Here is a 19709-nt window from a genome sequence, read left to right on the forward strand (position 1 = left end):
CTCCCTTTTTTTTTTTTTTTTTTTTTTAAATCATATTGCATTTGAAGTGTGACATTGCAATGGAATCATACGAGATATTTTCTCCCGCACAGGAAGGCAGATACCCTGCAAACATTATACATATTATAGTGGCAACTTGACGGGTGATTGTCACAAAAGCCCCTCTCCCCCAGCTTGCCTAAAAGTGCCAGAGTGACAGAGGTGTTATGAACAGGCGCAGAACTTACCTTCCAGTTCAAGTCCTTTGCTCTGAAGGACGTTGGATGTGAAACTGTGTAAGATTGCCATTGCGTAATATCACCGAAACAAGTACTGCATGATCTCAGTTCGGTGTCTAATTTACTCAATAAATAGAGGAAAAAGTGAATAAAAACAAGCAAACATTTCCATACGTGAGCATTCGCTTTCAAAAGGTGTCTACTTTACAAGAAATGCAAATTATACAGGCTGTCAGATTTCCTTATGTTTTATGTATATGTATTTAAAAATAGGCAGAATCTCTCAGCACTGCATTTAAAAAGTGTTTGATACATGTGAAAGACACCATAGAACAAAGTGCTGGCCTTGTCCATCGATCAATCAGGCAAAGCGGACGCAATCCCACAATCCCGTGGGGCGCGTTTATCTGCTCTGCCCAGAATATTTAACAGGGCTCGAGCTCAGGGGATCTCATTTGCTCAGGTGTCCATCTGGTGGAAGTTGTCTCTGATAATCTCCATATTATGTTGTATTTGCATCACTTGATTCACAGCGTGTATCTTTTAGGGGGCGTTCGTCCGTAGTGCTTCGCTCTCTGCTACGCTGCCCGGTTGTATCTAATTGTAATAATCCAATAATTAGTTTGTTAGTGGTTTTCTTGAGATTTTATATAAGTAGCTCCTGCATTAAACATGAAAGACTTGTGCTAAGTGGTGAAGCTCCACATAATTGTCAGCCCCGGTGTGGCTCACTCATATTACTCCGCCATGTGCTCTTTAGTGACCTGGACCTATGCAGCAGGACATGCTGTGATCTGACCTCTTGACCACGTCCACCTCGGTTCCCCACTATACAGTGCCCCAGCACAGCCGGCAGCCCCATCCTTGCATCGATTTCCGCTGCTTGTTCCCCTCGGATCCCGCTGCTCCAAGGCTTACTCGACCACGATCCAAGGCAAATATTGACCTGCTCTGCAATCGCGACGCTGCAAGTTGCGTGTTTGGATTTACAGAGACCGCTTTGTACTGTGGGTGGGGCAAGTGCTGGGAGGCTGTGTTTTGCAGTCACCAGGTTCATATATTTGCCATTCTGGCCCTTTTCAGCCTTAATTGATCTGAGCAGATTTTTTCATTTATTGGTTGCATGGAAAAGGTACTGTAGGGGGATGCTAGGGCAGGTCTCGCCCTCAGCTACTCATCGGAAAACTGTTTCAGTGTTTGTGGTGCGGGGTGCGGTGGCGCAGTGGGTGGGACCACAGTCCTGCTGTCTGGGGTTCGAGTCCCGCTTGGGGTGCCCTGCGGCGGACTGGCGTCCCGTCCTGGGTGTGTCCCCTCCCCTTTCTGACCTTACGCCCTGTGTTACCGGGTAGGCTCTGGTTCCCTGCGACCCCATATGGGACAAGCGGTTCTGGAAATGTGTGTGTGTCTGTGGTGCTAGGTAATTAAAATCCAACGGTGTCTACCAAAGTAAATTACATCATTATTTTGGAAATGTTTACACATTTCGACTATTCTGTCACAGAAAATCTACACGAAAACAGATGCAATGATATAGCACAAAAACATAGTAATTTTTTTACCCCCCCCCCCAACAGTCATTAAGCACATGTCTGGAAGGTAGAACAGTAGTGTCCTTTCTAGAATGTTCAAATGAGGTTCCTCAACTATTATGCCATCTAAGCTCAGGCTAACAATGTTTGCTCCTCTCTCGCGTGCGAGGGACCAGTGGATCCAAGTTTCTACATTAATCTTCAGTGAAAGCGTCACTCTCGTGTTTTTTGTGAGTGAAACGCTGTGAAGTTCACGGGAAGCTTCTATCGTACATGTTCGGACATGTGATTGTAGTCACTTGGTCCGATACCGCCGTTTCTGCCGATGCGCAGGAATTGTTGCGTGTAGAATTAATAACAAATGCAAAATGATTGAGACAGATGGTGTAAGGTCAGTTTATCGAGCTGTTGAAGAGGATCTGAGAGGAAAGTGTTTTGAGAACCTTCTGCGAGGTTTAGAGGGACTCAGCACTTCTTAGGGATAGAGGGACTTTATTCCACCGCATCGGAGACCAAACCAAGAAACCACAGACTTCAGATTTTCGACTACTTGTGGGAAGGACCACAAGGGGACCTGAGGCGGAGGATCATAGTGGTCTCGCTCGGGTGTAAGAAGTGATCAGCTCCTCTAAATATCGAAGTGCAGATCCTTTGAGCATCTACAACAGTCTTGAAGTTGACACAGGGAACTTCAGGAAGCCAGTGGGGAGAGGGACCGTTCTTTAGGCAATTGAAGAAGAGAAACATTTAAAAGGAGATAGGCCTTTGTGTTCATGTTCCGGTTCAGTGGTACTGGACTAATGAACAGATAATGACCGACAAGGTCCTGTCTTTAACAGAATGAGGAGAGCTGTTACCTTGATCCGAACTGACTATTTGCTAAGTGGAAGCAGTGCAGTGTACCGCTGATGAGGAAATATGCTAATGCAATATACCGTAATTACACCGCACTCTTTATTTTTTCACCGAAATTGGGCTTACGTGACTTACATGTTTAATAGTCCTAGGGCTTTGAACTGAAAACTCTTACCGGACCAGTTCTTTAAGCACCAGGGCCAACTGGTGCCCCAGTTAAAGCAGAGGTAATGACAGGGAAAGAACGCGATCTACGTCGCGCTGTCGGGATGCTGGGGGCTCGTGCCACGGCAACAGGGTTCTGGTCCTACAGCCTGGATTCAGACCATTAACCGGCCCATGTCCTGCTGGAGCCAGACGCTATTACATCAGCTTCGCAGCAGTGACTCAGCAGTATTTCCCATGGCACATCGCCACGCAACCGCTACCGTCTGCGCACTGCGATCGAGCAGCTCGTCCCACAGCAAATTCGACACAGCTATAATTGCATCGAGCAGTGTCGTAAAGCAAAGCTCTGCATTATGCTTTCTCAGCTTAATGGTGTTGGGGACCACAGTGTCTGTGTGCACTTTTCATGTTCTCATCGGTTTCCTCTGGGTGCCCTGGTTTCTTCCCACAGTCCAAAGACATGTGTTTCAAGCGAAGGGGTGGCCTGGGGCCACAGCAAGCAGCGTTGCTGTTTCACGGCACCTGAGTGGTGCAAGACGACGTGGATTAGATCCCCACTCAGTCTGCATGGCCTTCGCACGCTCTCCCCATGTCTATGATGTATGGATGAGTGACCCATTGTAAGTAGTGTATCTAGCAGTGTAAGTCACCTTGGTGAATAAGGTGTGTGTGGGCTCATAACACTACATGGAGTTCATTGATTAGCTTTCTGTTTACAAACAGAGACCATTCAGGCATCAGTCATGTAACTCTAATCAATGCATGAATAATATTTTTCACTAAAAAGAAAGTGTCAGCTAAGTAAATAGGGAGCATTCCAGTCATCCCTTGCTGCTTAGTGGTTTCTTGTGTTTTAATTCTTTTATTACGCGATTTTTTTTGTTGTGTGTTCTGTTTGTAATTTTGGTGTTGGTGATTGGTGGTTGAAGGGGGTGCGGTGGTGCAGTGGGTTGGCCCGGGTCCTGCTCTCCGGTGGGTCTGGGGTTCGAGTCCCGCTTGGGGTGCCTTGCGACGGACTGGCGTCCCATCCTGGGTGTGTCCCCTCCCCCTCCAGCCTTACGCCCTGTGTTGCCGGGTAGGCTCCGGTTCCTCGTGACCCCGTATGGGGCAAGCGGTTCAGAAAGTGTGTGTGTGTAATTGCTGGTTTACCAGGGTGCCTTGTGTATGTTTCTTTGTAACATTCGGGTGCCCACCATCAATGTGTGCTGCTGCATGCCCTGTTACCTGTTGGATCTTGGTGCGATTTGCTGTAGTATGTGTGTATACTGTGTGTGTCTGTACCTGCTTTGTCGTTCGCAATGGACGAGTAAAGGAGCGCAGGGCAAAAAAGTTGCCATAGGCAAATCCACCTTGTTTTGTTTGCTCTGAGCCAGAAACGAAGATTTCTCTGGAATATAGTTGTTGGTGCTGAAAGTTATATCAATAAGACCAAAGAACAAAGACAGCTGTGTCCAGCTGTGGTTCGGCAAATTCATGAGCACTGGATCATCTTCGTTTACTGCATTTGCACAGCTTTGTCTATGACGTCCTTAGTGCATTTAGCTTTCAGATGTTGTCAACTAACGTTAAGCATGAATGTCTACAAAAAGAAGTCATTTTCCACAGCAATATTCCTAAATGGTCTGCGGTGTGCTAGTTTGTTTTCTTTATGCATAATGTACCATTTTGCTGATTTGACCATCATTATTTTAAGAGCATTATTGTTATTCAGGCTTTGATTCAAAGTGATTTCTCGGAAGGAACTGAGTGGAATAAAATGACAAAAAGTAACAAGAAAACCCGGGCTTGTTAAAAGCCACTGATTTTTTTTTTTTTTTTTTTTTTTTCTTTTTTGGAATTAAAAAAGAAACAAAGCGAACAGGGCACAGCGGCAGGGAGCAGGGGTTGAATCCACATCAATGGCAGTCCGTCCCTGGAGGGTGTCTATTCATTTAAAACAAACACACACCGAGGGTCTCAACCCTAGGCAAATGTTTTTGCGCCGTGCCGGGCGGTTCCACTCTGCGGTCCCTCTTCATTACACCTTTGGGGAGATGGTCCTAATTGACTCGCGGGCACTAAAGCTAAAAAAGCTTTCATGCTGGAGTCAGAGGCCGAGTGAATTTTAATAGCACTTTAATAGACAGCTAATCAGCTTTCACAATCATTACGGCGGCGTCTCCTCCTGCCTCGGCCGAGCTGGTCCTCTGCGTTGTGGCTGAGAGTGCGGCGTGTCGCAGGGTCAGGGCGCAAGTGGCTGGATGCATCAGCTCGAGGCTTTCGGGGGCATTTGTGACGCACCTTCATCAGAGCCACTCAATTTCAAAAAATACACACACACACACACACTTTCAGAACCGCTTGTCCCATACGGGGTCACGGGGAACCGGAGCCTACCCGGGAACACAAGGGCGTAAGGCCGGAGGGAGAGGGAACACACCCAGGACGGGACGCCAGTCCGTCGCAAGGCACCCCAAGCGGGACTTGAACCCCAGACCCACCGGACAGCAGGACCGTGGTCCAACCCACTGCGCCACCGCACCCCCATCTCATTTCAAAAAATATTTTTCATGAAATTGTTTAAAGAAAATTTGCTGAAGAAATACCTAATACAACTCATTTATGCTGTGTCTGTGTGTATATTCTGCATGTGTATAGTGCTAGATAATATGTACGGATGCACATACATCAAGTCATATATGCATATATGTATGTATGTGCGTATATGTATGATTCCTCTGTGTATGTCTATGCAGAAAAAATTATATATGTATGCATAGTGCTATGTGTTATGTTAAATATAATATAGAGTACAGTGTGTTTGTGTGAATGTGTGTGTGTATATATGTGTATATATTTGTGTGTATATGTAAACTTAAACCATTGGAAAATGATTATTCCCAGAGCCCTTGCTGGAAGTCACGCAACATTTGGTTTGCAGAATTTCTTATCTGCGTCTTGTTCAAAAATAGTTTCACAGCAGTTTCTAATCTGCCGTTTGAAACGTACAGATTGTATTACCGATGGAAGAAGAATGGCTCTGCACGTCGGTTGTTCTGGGCCAAACTCGGCTAGTTTAGCGAAGCCAGTTTTCAACCCTGTGCTTGATCTCTGCCCGTTGTTTGTTTGTGCCGTACAGGAACTCCACGTACTGTATCAAGGTGTCGATGTCTCTGACTGTAGCGGAGAACGACACGGATCTCTGCTACAATTCCAAGATGAGGTACTTTGAGAAAGCGGAACTGAGCAAAAGCAGGGAGATCATCTGTCCAGACATCGAGGACTATGTACAGCCTGGGAGGGATCCTGCCATTGTGTGGTACAAGGTAAGAGTTCTTACCCGATAATGGTGCCATAATATGAGGTCAAAGTGGAGGGACTGGCTGGGCCCATTCTTCATGCTGTTGTGTGACACCATGAAATACAGAAAGGAAAGCACTTCGTCATAAACAAAAGGCCTTTATTTGCTGGTGTTGGTGAGTTCTGTTGGGTGAAGAGGAAAGTGTTAAACCCCCTAAGAATGCAAGACACTGGTTCAGAGACCTGAAAGACCCTTCTTTCAGCCAGTTGCTAAATGTCACTTGGATTGTGTCACTGTACAGTGGCGCTTGCTCCACGGTCCAGGTGGAGGTAATGGAACACTTCAGAACTGTTCCGTTTCAGAGTCTTCCTTTCGATTGCGCACCTTTCCAAATGTTCACAAGTCCACGGCCCAACACTGGTTTTCTCAGAAGCTCCAGACCTTCAGCACAGAAAATGTCTGGTATAGCTGTGTGTGTGTGTGTGAACGTGATTTTCAGCTCATCATTTGCCCTTGATCGGGGGTTGGGATATCTTGAGAGACCTGTTTAGCTCAGCCTCAGATTGATCCAACTCATCGAATCTCCCCAAACAAATCTCAACACTTAACTAAACCCAAACTACACTTCTTTTTATTGGCTTTTGGTTTAAGGGACAAATTCTTTCTTCCATAGCCTTGTTCTCCCTATCTCCTCCATTTCCAAAAGGTACTTATTAATAAGTATTTCTTTCATTACCAGAGCCAGTAGGACAAAACTATTCATTAACACAAAGGAATGAGTATCACACTCTTACTGTACCTGCCTGTGTAGAAACATCCAGCAATTATATAATGTCTTTCCGCAGTGCCAAAGCTGCAGGGCAGAAAGGCTGAGGGAATGAAATCATTTTCGGATTATGTTCGTAATTTCGTGGGACTCAAGAACTGCGGGAAAAGAGACTAGGAGGCTCTTAAGGTTTTAGGAGCAGATGTAGCTGGATATGAGGACATGGATTCTTCCCGTGATACCCCGTGGAGTGAGGAGGTGGTCACCCTCTGAGACAATGTGCAAAGTGACCCGAGTTAACCAAACACAGCAAGAAGGAGCTGAGGGAAGCTGCTGCCAGTGTGATCCAGATTGGGGCAGGATTGCAGAGGGGAGCCGTGCTCTTCCTCCGGCTCTCTCCTAAATTAAATTAGGAGATGGAGAACACCTGACGTCCTGGCACCTGGAGTCTTTTACAGAACATTGAAGAACAGTATTTTTTTTCTTTCTTTTTTTTTGCTATAAGCACTGGTGGAATTAAGTATTGAAAATCATTTTTTTAATTCTAAAATGAGCTCTTATGGTAGAAAGTATCTCAGCGCTTTGTTCTTTTACAGTACCTGCCCCTCACTAGTCGACTTTGTATGAACAGCTTAACAATGTAAAATTTTTTTTTTTGGTAACTGCACTGATCGTTTCATAATTAAATTGGATTTCAAATTGCATTTTTAAAGTGTTCTTAATTATTCCAATAAGTTTTTGATATTTACTTATTCAATACATAGCACATTTTTGTAGCAGCCAACCTCCCCCAATACAATCAACGATGATAGATAGATCCCCCCATTAGTCTCTCTATGTGATTAACTGGTTATTTCAGTGTACTGTTTGTGTAATTTGGGCGGGGGGTTGGGGCACGTGGTGCCGCAGCAGGTTTGGCTAGTGCAAACTGTGTAGCGGGCCTGGGGCTCAAGCCCTGCATGGGGCACCCCGTGACGGACTGGCGTCCCACCCTGGGCATGCCTCCACCCCCCCGGCCCCACGCCCCCACGCCCCGGAGCAAGACCCCGGCTCGCCGGAAGCCCACTCGGGACAAGCGGTTGTAGATGTTCGTTGGTTCGTTGGTTGGTATGAGTGTGATTTTTTTTTTTTGTACGTCTCTGCAAAATTTTTGAAAAATTTTAACATGATAGTTATGTTATATGCAAACAGAATGTTTCATTTTATGGAAGCGCAGCATAATTTCACTAAACACAGTAAAATAAACACTTGTTTAGTAATTGTTTTACAAAATTAATAAATATTGCACTGTGAAATTTATTCTCCACTTTTTTAATTTATTTTTTTTTGAAAACTGGGGAATATATGTACATATATTTTTATCCTGACTGAACTGATACACTGGAAGTGTCTGTCCATTTCATTTCAGGTAGAATGAAATTAAATATACAACAGTGACACTGCATCATGTAAATTTCTGTAGGGGCATATTCATCGAAACGTAAAACTAGACTTTTAAATGTTTCTGTAAGGACGGTTTCAGAAAGTGTTGTAAAATTTAAAGTATGCCTTGTTTTATTTATGCTTCAGTTATATGCTACGTTACCTTACCGTGTATGCATAAAAGAATGATTTCTGTTCCAGTAAGAGAGAATAACACAGCACGGTCAAAACCTCAGAGCAGGAAGATAGGTTTTATATTTTTCCCCATTTTCTTCTCAGGAATGCAAGCCAAAACAGTGGAGGCAGAGCATCCTGATGAGGAAGGACACACTCTCCATTCGGGAGGTGCGTGAAGACGACAATGGGAATTACACGTGCGAGATCCAGTTTGGGGCCTTCGTAGTGAGAAGAACCACCGAGCTGAAGGTCACAGGTAAGGAGGACTCCATTCAGGTCATCTCAGCACCTGTGTTTAACTGCTCGGTATCGCTGTGTCCACTTGTACAAGAAAACAACAACTCCCATGATGCTGGTACCAGGAGAGCAGACTATGATCAAGTGCTATCTAGAAATCACTGCATTTGTCTATGGATTTGACTTTTCCTTGCCTGGTACTTGTGTGGTCTTGTGGTGTTCTTCGCTAAATGAGCTGTTGCCGGAGGTTGGATATATATGCCTTCTTCCAGTCTATTTGATATTTTTTTACATTAATAACAGATCAGCACTGCATCACTGAAACAGTATACTAAGAAACTGCAAAAAAATCCATATATATAAAACAAGGGGAAAAGGTTGCAATGTTTCACAGTTGTGATGGCGTAGCATTGCGGGGTGTGTTGCACAGCGGGTTTGGCCGGTGCCCGCTGTCTGGCGGTTCCGGGCATCAAGCCCTGCCTGGGGTGCCTAGCGATGGACTGACATCCCGCCCAGGGTGTTTCCCCTCCCCCTCCAGCCTTGTGCCCTGTATTTCCGGGATAGGCTTTGGCTCTCTGTGACCCCCCTCGGGAGTTGTAGTTGTTAATATTAGTTGGTTGGTTGGATGACGTAGCACCATTTAAGATGGGTGACCAGATATTCAGAAACCCATATGAATTAAAACACAGTTCAAATGTCCATTTTTTGCTAAAAGAAAGGAGTAAGATGCTTGGGTCAACGACATGTTTATTATGCTGTGCACTATACCTGTATGAACATTTTCTTCCCAAGTATGTCAAAGTAATCTGCCCGCATTTCAATAATTTCATCAAAAAAGAATTTGGCTTACATTTGAACTAAAAATAGACCTTTCGAATACTACCAGTTTTTTTTATTATTTTCTATAATTTTTTTCAAGTTGAGAATCTGATTTCACAAGTTCTTTTACGTATACATTTAAATTCATTTATTTAGCAGACACTTTTCTCCAAAGCGACTTCCAATGAACTCCATGTAGCGTTATCAGCCCACACACCTTATTCACCAAGGTCATTTACACTGCTAGATACACCACTTATGGGTCACTCATCCAGACATCAGTGGAACACACTCTCCCTGTCACTCACACACTATGGGCAGCATGTCTTTGGACTGTGGGAGGAAACCAGAGCACCAGGAGGAAACCCACGAAGACACAGGGAGGACATCCAAACTCCGCACAGACTGAGCCAGGATCAAACCCACATCCTCTTGCACCACCCAGGTGCTGTGAGACAGCAGCTTGCTGTGCCACCGTGCCGCCCATTACATTGTTTATACAGTACATACCATATACATTGTAAACCGTAAATGAACGTAAATGTATGCTGTCAAGACGGTACGGTTTTGGACAGTCAAATGGAAAGTTTTGGTTTCTGTTCGGATAGATGTGATGAAGAGAAAGATCAGATGGTGAGGATTCCTTTGTGGTGTTTTGAAACTGAATTTTACCAGAGAGGAAACCCCTGAGCTGCTAGTTGTTTTCCCTCTCTTTTTTCCCCACCACTGAGCCTGAAAAAACTCTTGCTCTGTTTTAAGCTAAATGTACAGTAAGCATTACTGCCAGGGGAAGTCAGTCAATACATTTTCATCTGTAGTGACCTCAAGCTCCTTTAATTGCTGTAAGTAGCAGAAAGTTTCAGACAGGAATAAATTTAAGCCGGGCTGCTTCAGCACTTTTTAGCTAACGAAGACTGTTGAAATATTCAAGGCTGAACTTTAAGCTCCTGTCTCCAAGAAACTTGAGCGTTAAAGAATTAAGGTCGCACGCTTCTGCTCTCGCCAAGACTCGGAGCCGCAGCTGTTGCGTGTTTCTTGTGCGGAGACGGGGAGTGTCCGTGCAGGCTCCCGTCGCTAATTAGGCGAGAGGTGCGAGGTTGGTGGGAAAGCGGAGCGTTGCTGTGCTGTTGCTTTATTCTCAGTCAGCGATCTAGGGAGCCCCTGTATTTTCAGCCTCTCAATTTTTTTTTTTCCCCCAAATTATTGTGTCCAGCTTCCATACTGGCCTCCATAATGAGAAGTGTTGCCCAGCTTTTAAACAACTGTAAAATGTCCAGCTCATTGCAGCTCATCACTGTTAAAGCCTGTACAGTCAGCCCTCATATAGCAGAGTGCCATACAGTGAGAAATGTATGAAAATATGTGCACTTTTTCTTATAACGGGCTAAATATTCTGTACTATAGTACTTTTTTCCCAGTAATGTGTTAATTTTTCTTGCACGGCAGGTGTTGTGTTCACTGCCTACTACGTGCTTCGCTCTGCGAAGTACACGGACACTAGCTTCTTCTGTAAGAAAACTAGCTACCTCATACACTACCTACTTCCTACTTCCTGTCATAATGGCAGTCTCAACCAATCACAACACCGCTCGTGGTAAATCAAGTCTCACGGCTCAAATGTAAGGTCCTATATAAACTTTTTCAAATGAACTGGATAAACATGTAAATATTAGCTGTTACTTTAAACATTTGGGCATATTTTCTTACGTGAAAGTGCTTACGCTATCATAAATAAAGCGTTCATCTTGTGATTTACGAGACGGGATCTAAAGGTGCCTGGGGCAGCTTGAAAATTATTAATTCTCCTGCACTAGTCAAGGAAATAGTTTTAATAATTTTGATAAGTGAGTATGCAATAATTCTGTTGCAAACTTTCAAAAAGATGTTAGTGTTAATATTGTAAGGCATAAAATAGCTTTTTTTGGATTTCCCCCCCCCCATAAGAAATAATTCAACCCCCTAATTAAGGGAATTCACCTAAAGGGGTGTTTTATTGCAACAAACTGACCCTGATATGTAAATGATGGTTGTCATTGTACCATGGAATTATGTTGTGCCAATCCTTTGTCCACATTTTACAATCCTCATCGCCTCAAGACTGCAGCATTTTTCCTCCCAGCTCACCCAGTGCATAGATGACTCTGCACCTCTTCTGAATCAAAATTATTTTAACCAGGTGGATCTTTCCTGCTTCAGTCTTTCTGGGAAATTTTATAAAAACAACTGGCTGCTCAGTGAACCCACCAGAGGTCCCTTTTCCACTGTTCTGCTTTGCTTAAGATTTAAACAGTGGAACTGCTCTCTAAAATTATAAAATAAAAAAGAATGTTTCTCATAATAGCTGAGCTCTTTTTTTTTTAACAGCTTCATCCAGCACTGCTGATAAATGCGGGGGTCAGACATGCTATTTGTAATTTACTGCTGTCTGATTATGGTTTATTATTCAACAAAAACAGTGCCAGATTTTGTTAAAAGCCAATTTCAGCAATCATCCATTTTCTTAGCTGTACCAGATCATATTTTATCTCCCCCAACAATTTTTCTTGCTCTGAGAATTCATTTATTTTGTGAAAGGGGACAGGCAATTACAATTTCGTGATTATGCTAAGCAGTAAACATCACTATACTATATTCATATGTCCTTTATTTTAAATTCAGACTATGCATTCAAGCAGAAATGGAACCCAGACTACATTTATACATCCTAAAATGGGCCTGTCAATATTCTGGGCAGGTGATTACCCATGCATATTCTCTTACAGATTTCCTACACAATATGGAAAACAAACTGTTACTATTGTTAGCCAATGTATGATAATACAGCGGAGTCAACAGAAAGGAGAAAAATGCACACAACTGTACAAAGAAGCACACACTCATTCACTCAGCACGTGAAAAATGAAATAACTTCTGAAAGGATATGACTTAACAAACCCCGACAGATATTCCAGTTAGTTTCACAGGCACCATTGTCAAATTTTGAACTACTTTCCTGTCCATTAATCAGTGAAACCTACAATAAGTGTTGCAATAGACTTCATGGACCAGCAGGTACTTTCGTGGTAAGGGCCATCACATTGCAAGCTGTACATCCCCATTTCAAATCTCCCTCTTTCTTTCAAGGTACTTACCTTGAATTATTCCATAAAACTGTCTCCTTGTTGAAATAACGTTAATATAATGTTGTACACGCCTAACATTGTCAGCCGTCGACTTGGGCAACAGCATGAATGAAATAAATAACAATAGTAATACTGATGTTTATTTTAATGATACACAGTAAAACAGCTGGGGGGTAGCTGGCAGCACAGTGGTTGGTGCTGCTGCCTTTGTACTCAAAGGTGGCAGGCTCAAATTTTACCTCTAGCTGTAATACATTTGAGCAACATACATACCCTGAATCGCTCCAGTAAAACTACCCATTGTAAGTAACTTAATATTGTAAGTCACTTCGGAGAAAAGCATCAGCTAAATGAATAAATGTAACATACATTTTTAAAAACAAATATGAATGTTTTAAGTCATCTGAGTCTGTGTCACTCATTTTAAATACTAAATAAATGTAATCAAACTTGAATAACAAACAGCAATGTGTACAATGACTCCCCTAATTACTCAAAAGTTTTTCGAGTAACTAACTTTTTCCCTTTACATACATTTTTCAGATCTAGTTTTTTCTTCATAAATAGAGCTAGCATACCAATTTCAATCATACGCCAAAGCTTCACTCAATGTACCGACAGATAGCATACGGCAGAAGTAAGCACTTCCTTATGTTTTTTGAAAGAGTGGAGAAGGGATCAGAAGGTGAACAAGCTCTACAGGATCCTAAGGCTTCTACACCTCTCAGATTTGAGCTGTCAGTGAAGTGTCACCTCTCCGTCATCCTCCTCCTCCACGTAATACCTGAAGCTCTGATTTGATGTGCAGTTGTTGTCTAAGCTTCAAGATAAGTAACACAACTTTTTTTAAAAAAAAAAGTTCTTATTATTTCTCATAATTATGCCTGTATTTGGTATTTGTGAATTTTGCGTGATGCGTAGGGTAAAGGTATCCCAGACTCCTAGATGAGCACAAATGTCCTGAGCTAGGTATAACCAAGGTTTTTTATTGTACTTTCTTATTGACATGTCACAGATACATCTATCTATCAAGAGAAAACGCCCAGGAACATGGCATGAGCCACCTCAGCTCACCAGAGGGAAGGAATGGGATAGAGAAAGAAAGCCAGTTTACTATCCTGCTCTGTTCCTCTCTAAAAAACCCACTGTTGTCACCAGGAAGAGCAGTTTGGGTTGCTGACATTTATAATTACATTTATTCATTTGGCAGATGCCAATAGCAAAATGAAAATCCAAAAAAATTGCATTTAACCAATAGATGCAGACATACACATACAGACAAGAGATTGTTGAATTCCAGTTACTCAGTCCAGTATCACCATTTTTGCCGGCATACATTGCACAGTTACAGCACTGTGAAAAAGTATTTGTCTCCATCCTGATTTCTTGTGTTTTTGTGTATATCTCATACTAAATAGTTTTTGATCTTCAAATGAAAAACAACAAAAAACAAAGGCAACCTGAGTAAGCACAGAATACAGTTTTGAATTTTTTACTTGTTTTATTTAAGCAAAAAAAAAAAAAAGTTATCCAACACCTATTACCCATGTGAAAAACTGATTGCCCCCTTAAACTTAAAATCTCGGTCTGCTACCTTTAGCAGCAATAGCTGCTGCCAAGTGCTTCTGATAACTGGAGATCAGTCTTTCACAGCACTGTAGTGGGGTTTTGGCCCACAGTTTTTTGCAGAACTGCTTTAGTTAAGCCACATTAGAGGGTTTTCGAGCATGAACTGCCCGTTTAAGGTCCTGCCACAGCATGTCAATTGGGTTCAAGTCAGACTTTGTCTAGGCCATGCGAAAACTCTGCTTTTGAGTGAAGAAAAAAAAAATATTTTTTTTTTTTTTGAGCCATTCAGAGATGGACTTACTGCTATTCTTTGGATCATTGTCTTGCTGCATAATCCAGTTGCGCTTCAGTTTCAACTTACAGACTGTAGAACGGATATTCTCATTTAGGATTTTCTGGTAGAGAGCAGAATTCATATTTCCCTCAATTATTGCAAGTTGCTCAGGCCAAGAAGCAGCAAAGAATCCCCAATTCATCACACTGCCACCACCATGCTTGACCAAAAGTATGATATTCTTTTATGGAATTTGGTGTTTGGTTTACACTAGATGTAACGGGACCCCTGTCTTCCAAACAGTTCCACTTTCCACTCATTAGTTCACAGAACATTCTCCCAAAAGGTTTGAGGATCATCAAGGTGTGTTTTGGCAAAACTGAGACAAGCCTTAATGTTCTTCTGGGTTAGCAGTGGTTTTTGCCTCACCGCTATGAATGCAGTTTGATAGATTTGGGGAAATCTACTATGGGGGCAAGTACATTTTCACACAGGCCCAGTTGGTACTGGATAACTTTTTTGCTTCAATAAATAACATTATCATTTAAAAACTGTATTTTGTGTTTACTCAGGTTGCCTTTGTTTTATGTTAGGTTTTGTTTTAATTTCTGAAACAATTTAGTATGAGATACACACAAAACAGAAGAAATCAGGATGGGAACAAATACTTTTTCACAGGAATGTAGCTTTATTTAGAACTGTTAGTGAGTAATTCACAACTGGTGACAAGCCCCTGGCCCACCCCATGTTACATTCTACTTACACGCCTTATTCATGAACCAATTCTCAATCCCAGTTAAGTTCATAAGCAGAGGATCGACTTTATTTTGTACTGGGTCTCTGAGCACACAATTCTTTGCAACTCTTATGGATACAAAGATTCTGATGAATGCAATCAATGGAAGGTGTCATCTTTGGTGACTGATTGTTTAGTGTTTGTCCAGTAAGATGCAAAATGCCCAGATCAGTCACACCAATATTCTATACAGATGATCAATCGCGTCCGTCAAGCTGCCAGGTACTGGACTGCAATGCTTGGACTTCATCGCTGGCTCTGACTTGAGACCTGTTTTGAGATCAGCTGGATTTCTCTCCTTTTCTGTTATTGATGTGTTCTCTCCAAAAATGGAGGAATTAGGTACCTAGTGTGTGTCAGGGCTTTGCAGCAGCAGGGTATTTGTGACGCTCACAAGGTAAATTCCCCATGACGGTTTTGGAAAGTGCGTGGGTTTTTTTTTCCCCTTTCTCCAGCATTTAATAGAATTGTTCTGCAGAAGCACAGCTAAATTATCACAAAGTGTTGCTTCAAAACCAGTATTCACTCAGGTTTTTAAATATTGTGTTAAAAGGTGTACTATACCCGTATGGTAATTACTTGCATCTGTATTAGGATTCCTTTTTAATGGAGATGTAGAAATTTTATTTTGTGAAACCCAATTTTCTAAGCCTAATTTTAAACTTCTGCTGTGATGTAACTTTTGATTAAGTCCTAATGTGTGGCATAGTTTTTTTTTTTTTTTTTTTCCTTCTTTTCTGTACTGCATTCCCACAGAAAATTTGCCTGTTCTCATCCGGTGTGTACTTATCCAGATTGTTAACCTCTATTACACCCCAGCCACAGTTAAAAGATAACCTTTACCTGAGGCTGTAAAAGCTCTTTTTTTAATAGAGAAGTGGTTATAAAAAAAGGTCCGTTTCAATTTGAATGTCTTAAAGACCTGTTAAATTTAACCACCTGATCATCCATTGCGGCCTATTAAAAATATGTATTAGCCTTGAATGAATTTGACCATTTTATTCCAGCTAATACAGGAAATAATTTCGCCCCTTGTTTAAAATCTACAAGGCAAAATTTTGACGAGATCCAGTGTCTACAGGATGTTGTAACAGCTTTACAGGGAAAGTGGCCTTTCTCAAGACCTGGGAATGATTGCGGTTTCAGTGTTATTGATTCCCTTTAAAGCTCACGGCAGTAGCAAAGCAGTAAGGTTTGCACAAACCCTTCACGCTGCTTTTGAGTTTCCTGAGAAGTAGGCAGGACAGGCAACCTGCATCACCTAACAGACAAGAGTGGACTGTTGCATTTGGGAATACAGCCTCCAGTATCTGACTTAAAACCGCTCAACATTTTCAAATGGACGAGATGCAAACAGCAGCCATAAGTCATCTAGATAAAGGAGCCCTCTTGAACAAATAGATGTGGCTTGTATTTCTGACACAATGGGATACCTGGGATTTCAGGTCTTGTCTTCATTCAGTCACCTTCGTTGACATAATGTCATTGCACCAGTGGTAATCTTTTTCTTTTTTTCTTTCTCTCAACGAAATGGGCCATTTTATGTGCTTTGGTGATGCTACCACTAAGTGATGGCACCAAAAGACAGAGCTCAGAAACACCCAGTCCTTACCTAAATTCCCTGAACACTAAACTGCTTTGTGTGCATCTGTACTTCTGTCATGTTGTTCTACTCAAGGACAGCGTTTATCATATGGTACAAGGCGTTCATGTATTATAACTGTCAGAAAAGTATGGCATTTTTTGAGAAGAATCTAACAGTTTTTGTTCATGTGCATTTCATTGATATGTTAGTCACCAGGGCCATCGCTAGTGGGGTCAATGGTGGTGACGACTAGGGGCCACACATACAGGAAGCTCACAAAAATTCCAGTAGCACTTAATTTATTTTATTTAAAGAGTGTTTGGCTGAACAATATTTTTTCAGGGGACCCAGAATTTCTAGTTTCGTCCCTGTTGGTCATTAGTAGTCCTACATGTACATGTATTCGTTTAGCAGACACTTTTTTCCAAAGCAACATACATCTCATAGAAAATACAATGTGTGCATTATATTAGCAGGAAGAGAGACATAGTTGCATAGATGTCCTATAGTAACTCTTCAGTATAGATGGTGTCTGCCATTGAGAAAGTACAGTGCGTTGTTTGGTTTGTGGACGCAAAGTCCTCTGTAAGTCTTGAGCAGTTGTTCAGAAAAGGAAACAGTGGTAAAAGACAGTGGTAAAATTGAAACTGCTTACACTCAGTCACCAACAAGATCTGTTATACAAACTTCACGCCAGTTACCAGTGTCAAACATTCACACAAAGTTAATATATTTTTCTGCCCTTGAGCAACAGTAAGTTTTCTTTAAACTGGCAAGGTCACTGTGGTTGCTAACAAGAACATCAGTTCTAAGATCGGTCTCCATGAATAAAAGTTGAGTTACTACTGGTACTTCATACTGCAAATACAGTCAGTTTTGGACCTGTAACCAGAAGATTCATAATTTTATCCTAAGAGCTGAAACATTGGTGCTTTACTTTTCAGTGAGTCATTTCAGCTGAATGGCTTCAGTTCATATATATCTGAATTAACAGCATGTTTTTGAGTCATTTTAGATAAAGGTTGCTGCCAAGTAAAATAGTAATATTGCTGTTGGTCAGGCCATAATGTCTCCAAATGTACCTGTTAAGTTGTCATGTTCAAGGGCAATAGTGGTGCTTAACAGGCTGTATACACACCAGAAGCTGGCATACTCACCATCCAGCTTGCATAATATTCATTTTCACTTTTACAGCTAATATATATAGTATATACATAATGTACTTTATAAATTTATAATACCAGTTGAAAAAATGACGAGTACTGAGTGTATGAAATCATACTAGCAAACTCGCACATTTGTTTTTGCTTCTGCATGGCTGCCTCACATTGTGGTTGTCTTCGCTTTCACGTTTGAAATGGATTTCCCTGGGCCAGAGTATCAGCAAGATGTAATCTAATCAAATTTATTTTCAAAGAATCGAATCGATGCTCACAACGAGCTTCGCGTCGCCTTGGAGCATGCATGTGGGTCCGCTTTGCTGTTCCCGCTTGTTTTCTCTCTGTGGTTCAAAAAGCCCCATCACATTATGTTTGGAGCTGCATGTCTAATCAGGCCCAGTTTCCATGTACAAAGAGGACAAATATGCCCTCTGAGTGAAAAGGAGTCTTAAAACCTTGTGTGTTCATGGACTGTTATTACTTCTGGTTGCCATCTCCTTCTGCACTCTGCCAAAAATGTCAAACATAACATATCTTCCATTGTTACTATCGCAACTGACCAATACATGGGTGGTACATTCGTGAGACAGAAATAGCTTTGCCAGCTGCTGTTCTTTTCATAGGTCCACGAGCAACTGGAGATTAGATGAATCTTCTCAATACTCATTGTAAAGGTGTGTCATGTTAGCAAGGTTCTAATTAATTAAGGGTATGTTGAATTTTTTCCCACAAATTACAGTTTGCTTTACCTTATGTCAGTGTCCTACTGCAGTAATGTCCTCCCTACAGCAAAAGCAAGAGTCTGAGTCCTCCTTTAACTGAAGACGAGGCTCAGAAAATTAAGTGAAGGTATGGGGACAGCTGTTAGCATAGTGGTTAGAGCTGCTTCCTTTGGATCCAAAGGTTGCAGGTTTAAATTCCACCTCTAGCTGTAACACCCTTGGGAAAGGTACTTACCCTAAATTGCCCTGCTGTAGAAATGGGTAAATTTACATTTATTCATTTAGCTGATGCTTTTCTCCATAGCAATTTAAAGTTACTTACAATTATTTACTCATTTAGGGTAAGTACCTTGTTCATGGGCACTACAGCAGGAGGTGGGGATTGAACCTGCTACCTTTGGATCCAAATTAAAAAATCGTAAGTAGTTTAACATTGTAAGTCACTTTGGAGAAAAACATCAGCTAAATGAATAAATGTAAATATTTTACCGGGGGGGGTGCGGTGGCGCAGTGGGTTGGACCGCAGTCCTGCTGTCCGGTGGGCCTGGGGTTCGAGTCCCGCTTGGGGTGCCTTGCGGCGGACTGGCGTCCCGTCCTGGGTGTGTCCCCTTCCCCCTCTGGCCTTACGCCCTGCGTTGCCGGATAGGCTCCGGTTCCCCGTGACCCCGTAAGGGACAAGCGGTTCTGAAAGTGTGTGTGTGTGTGTGTATTTTACCAGGAGATTGAACAAGTTATGGGTATTTAGGATACTGGTTTGATATTCAGTGAGTTTTGTGGATCTTTTGCTGATAAAGTGATAACTACTTTTTAGCCCCTAGAGAGTGACAGTGAAGAGTCTGTGCCTCTGCACTGGGATTTCAGGTTCAGCAGGGATATAAGCAGTGCTGGCACAATTCCAAGGTTTTAACAGGTAAAGCTAGTAGACAAAGGATAATAGAGGTTGAGAAGTTAAAGCAGCACAAGCTAAGAGATAACTGTGGAGAAAACCTCATGGATTCTCAATATTCCAA

The 19709-nt window shown here is 42.2% G+C and overlaps 1 protein-coding gene across 1 annotated transcript in view; it reads left to right on the plus strand.

The window, feature by feature from the left end:
* The window catches only part of LOC108933094 (interleukin-1 receptor accessory protein-like 1), a 207846-nt gene that overhangs the window by 39793 nt on the left and 148344 nt on the right, over positions 1-19709 (plus strand). Inside the window, exons 3-4 of the mRNA XM_029251473.1 lie at positions 5889-6075; positions 8518-8671. Of these exons, the coding sequence (XP_029107306.1) occupies positions 5889-6075; positions 8518-8671 (341 nt within the window). The remainder of the gene's footprint in view (positions 1-5888; positions 6076-8517; positions 8672-19709) is intronic.

Source organism: Scleropages formosus, chromosome 1 (genome assembly GCF_900964775.1).
Source record: "Scleropages formosus chromosome 1, fSclFor1.1, whole genome shotgun sequence".
Taxonomy (NCBI): Eukaryota; Metazoa; Chordata; class Actinopteri; order Osteoglossiformes; family Osteoglossidae; genus Scleropages; species Scleropages formosus.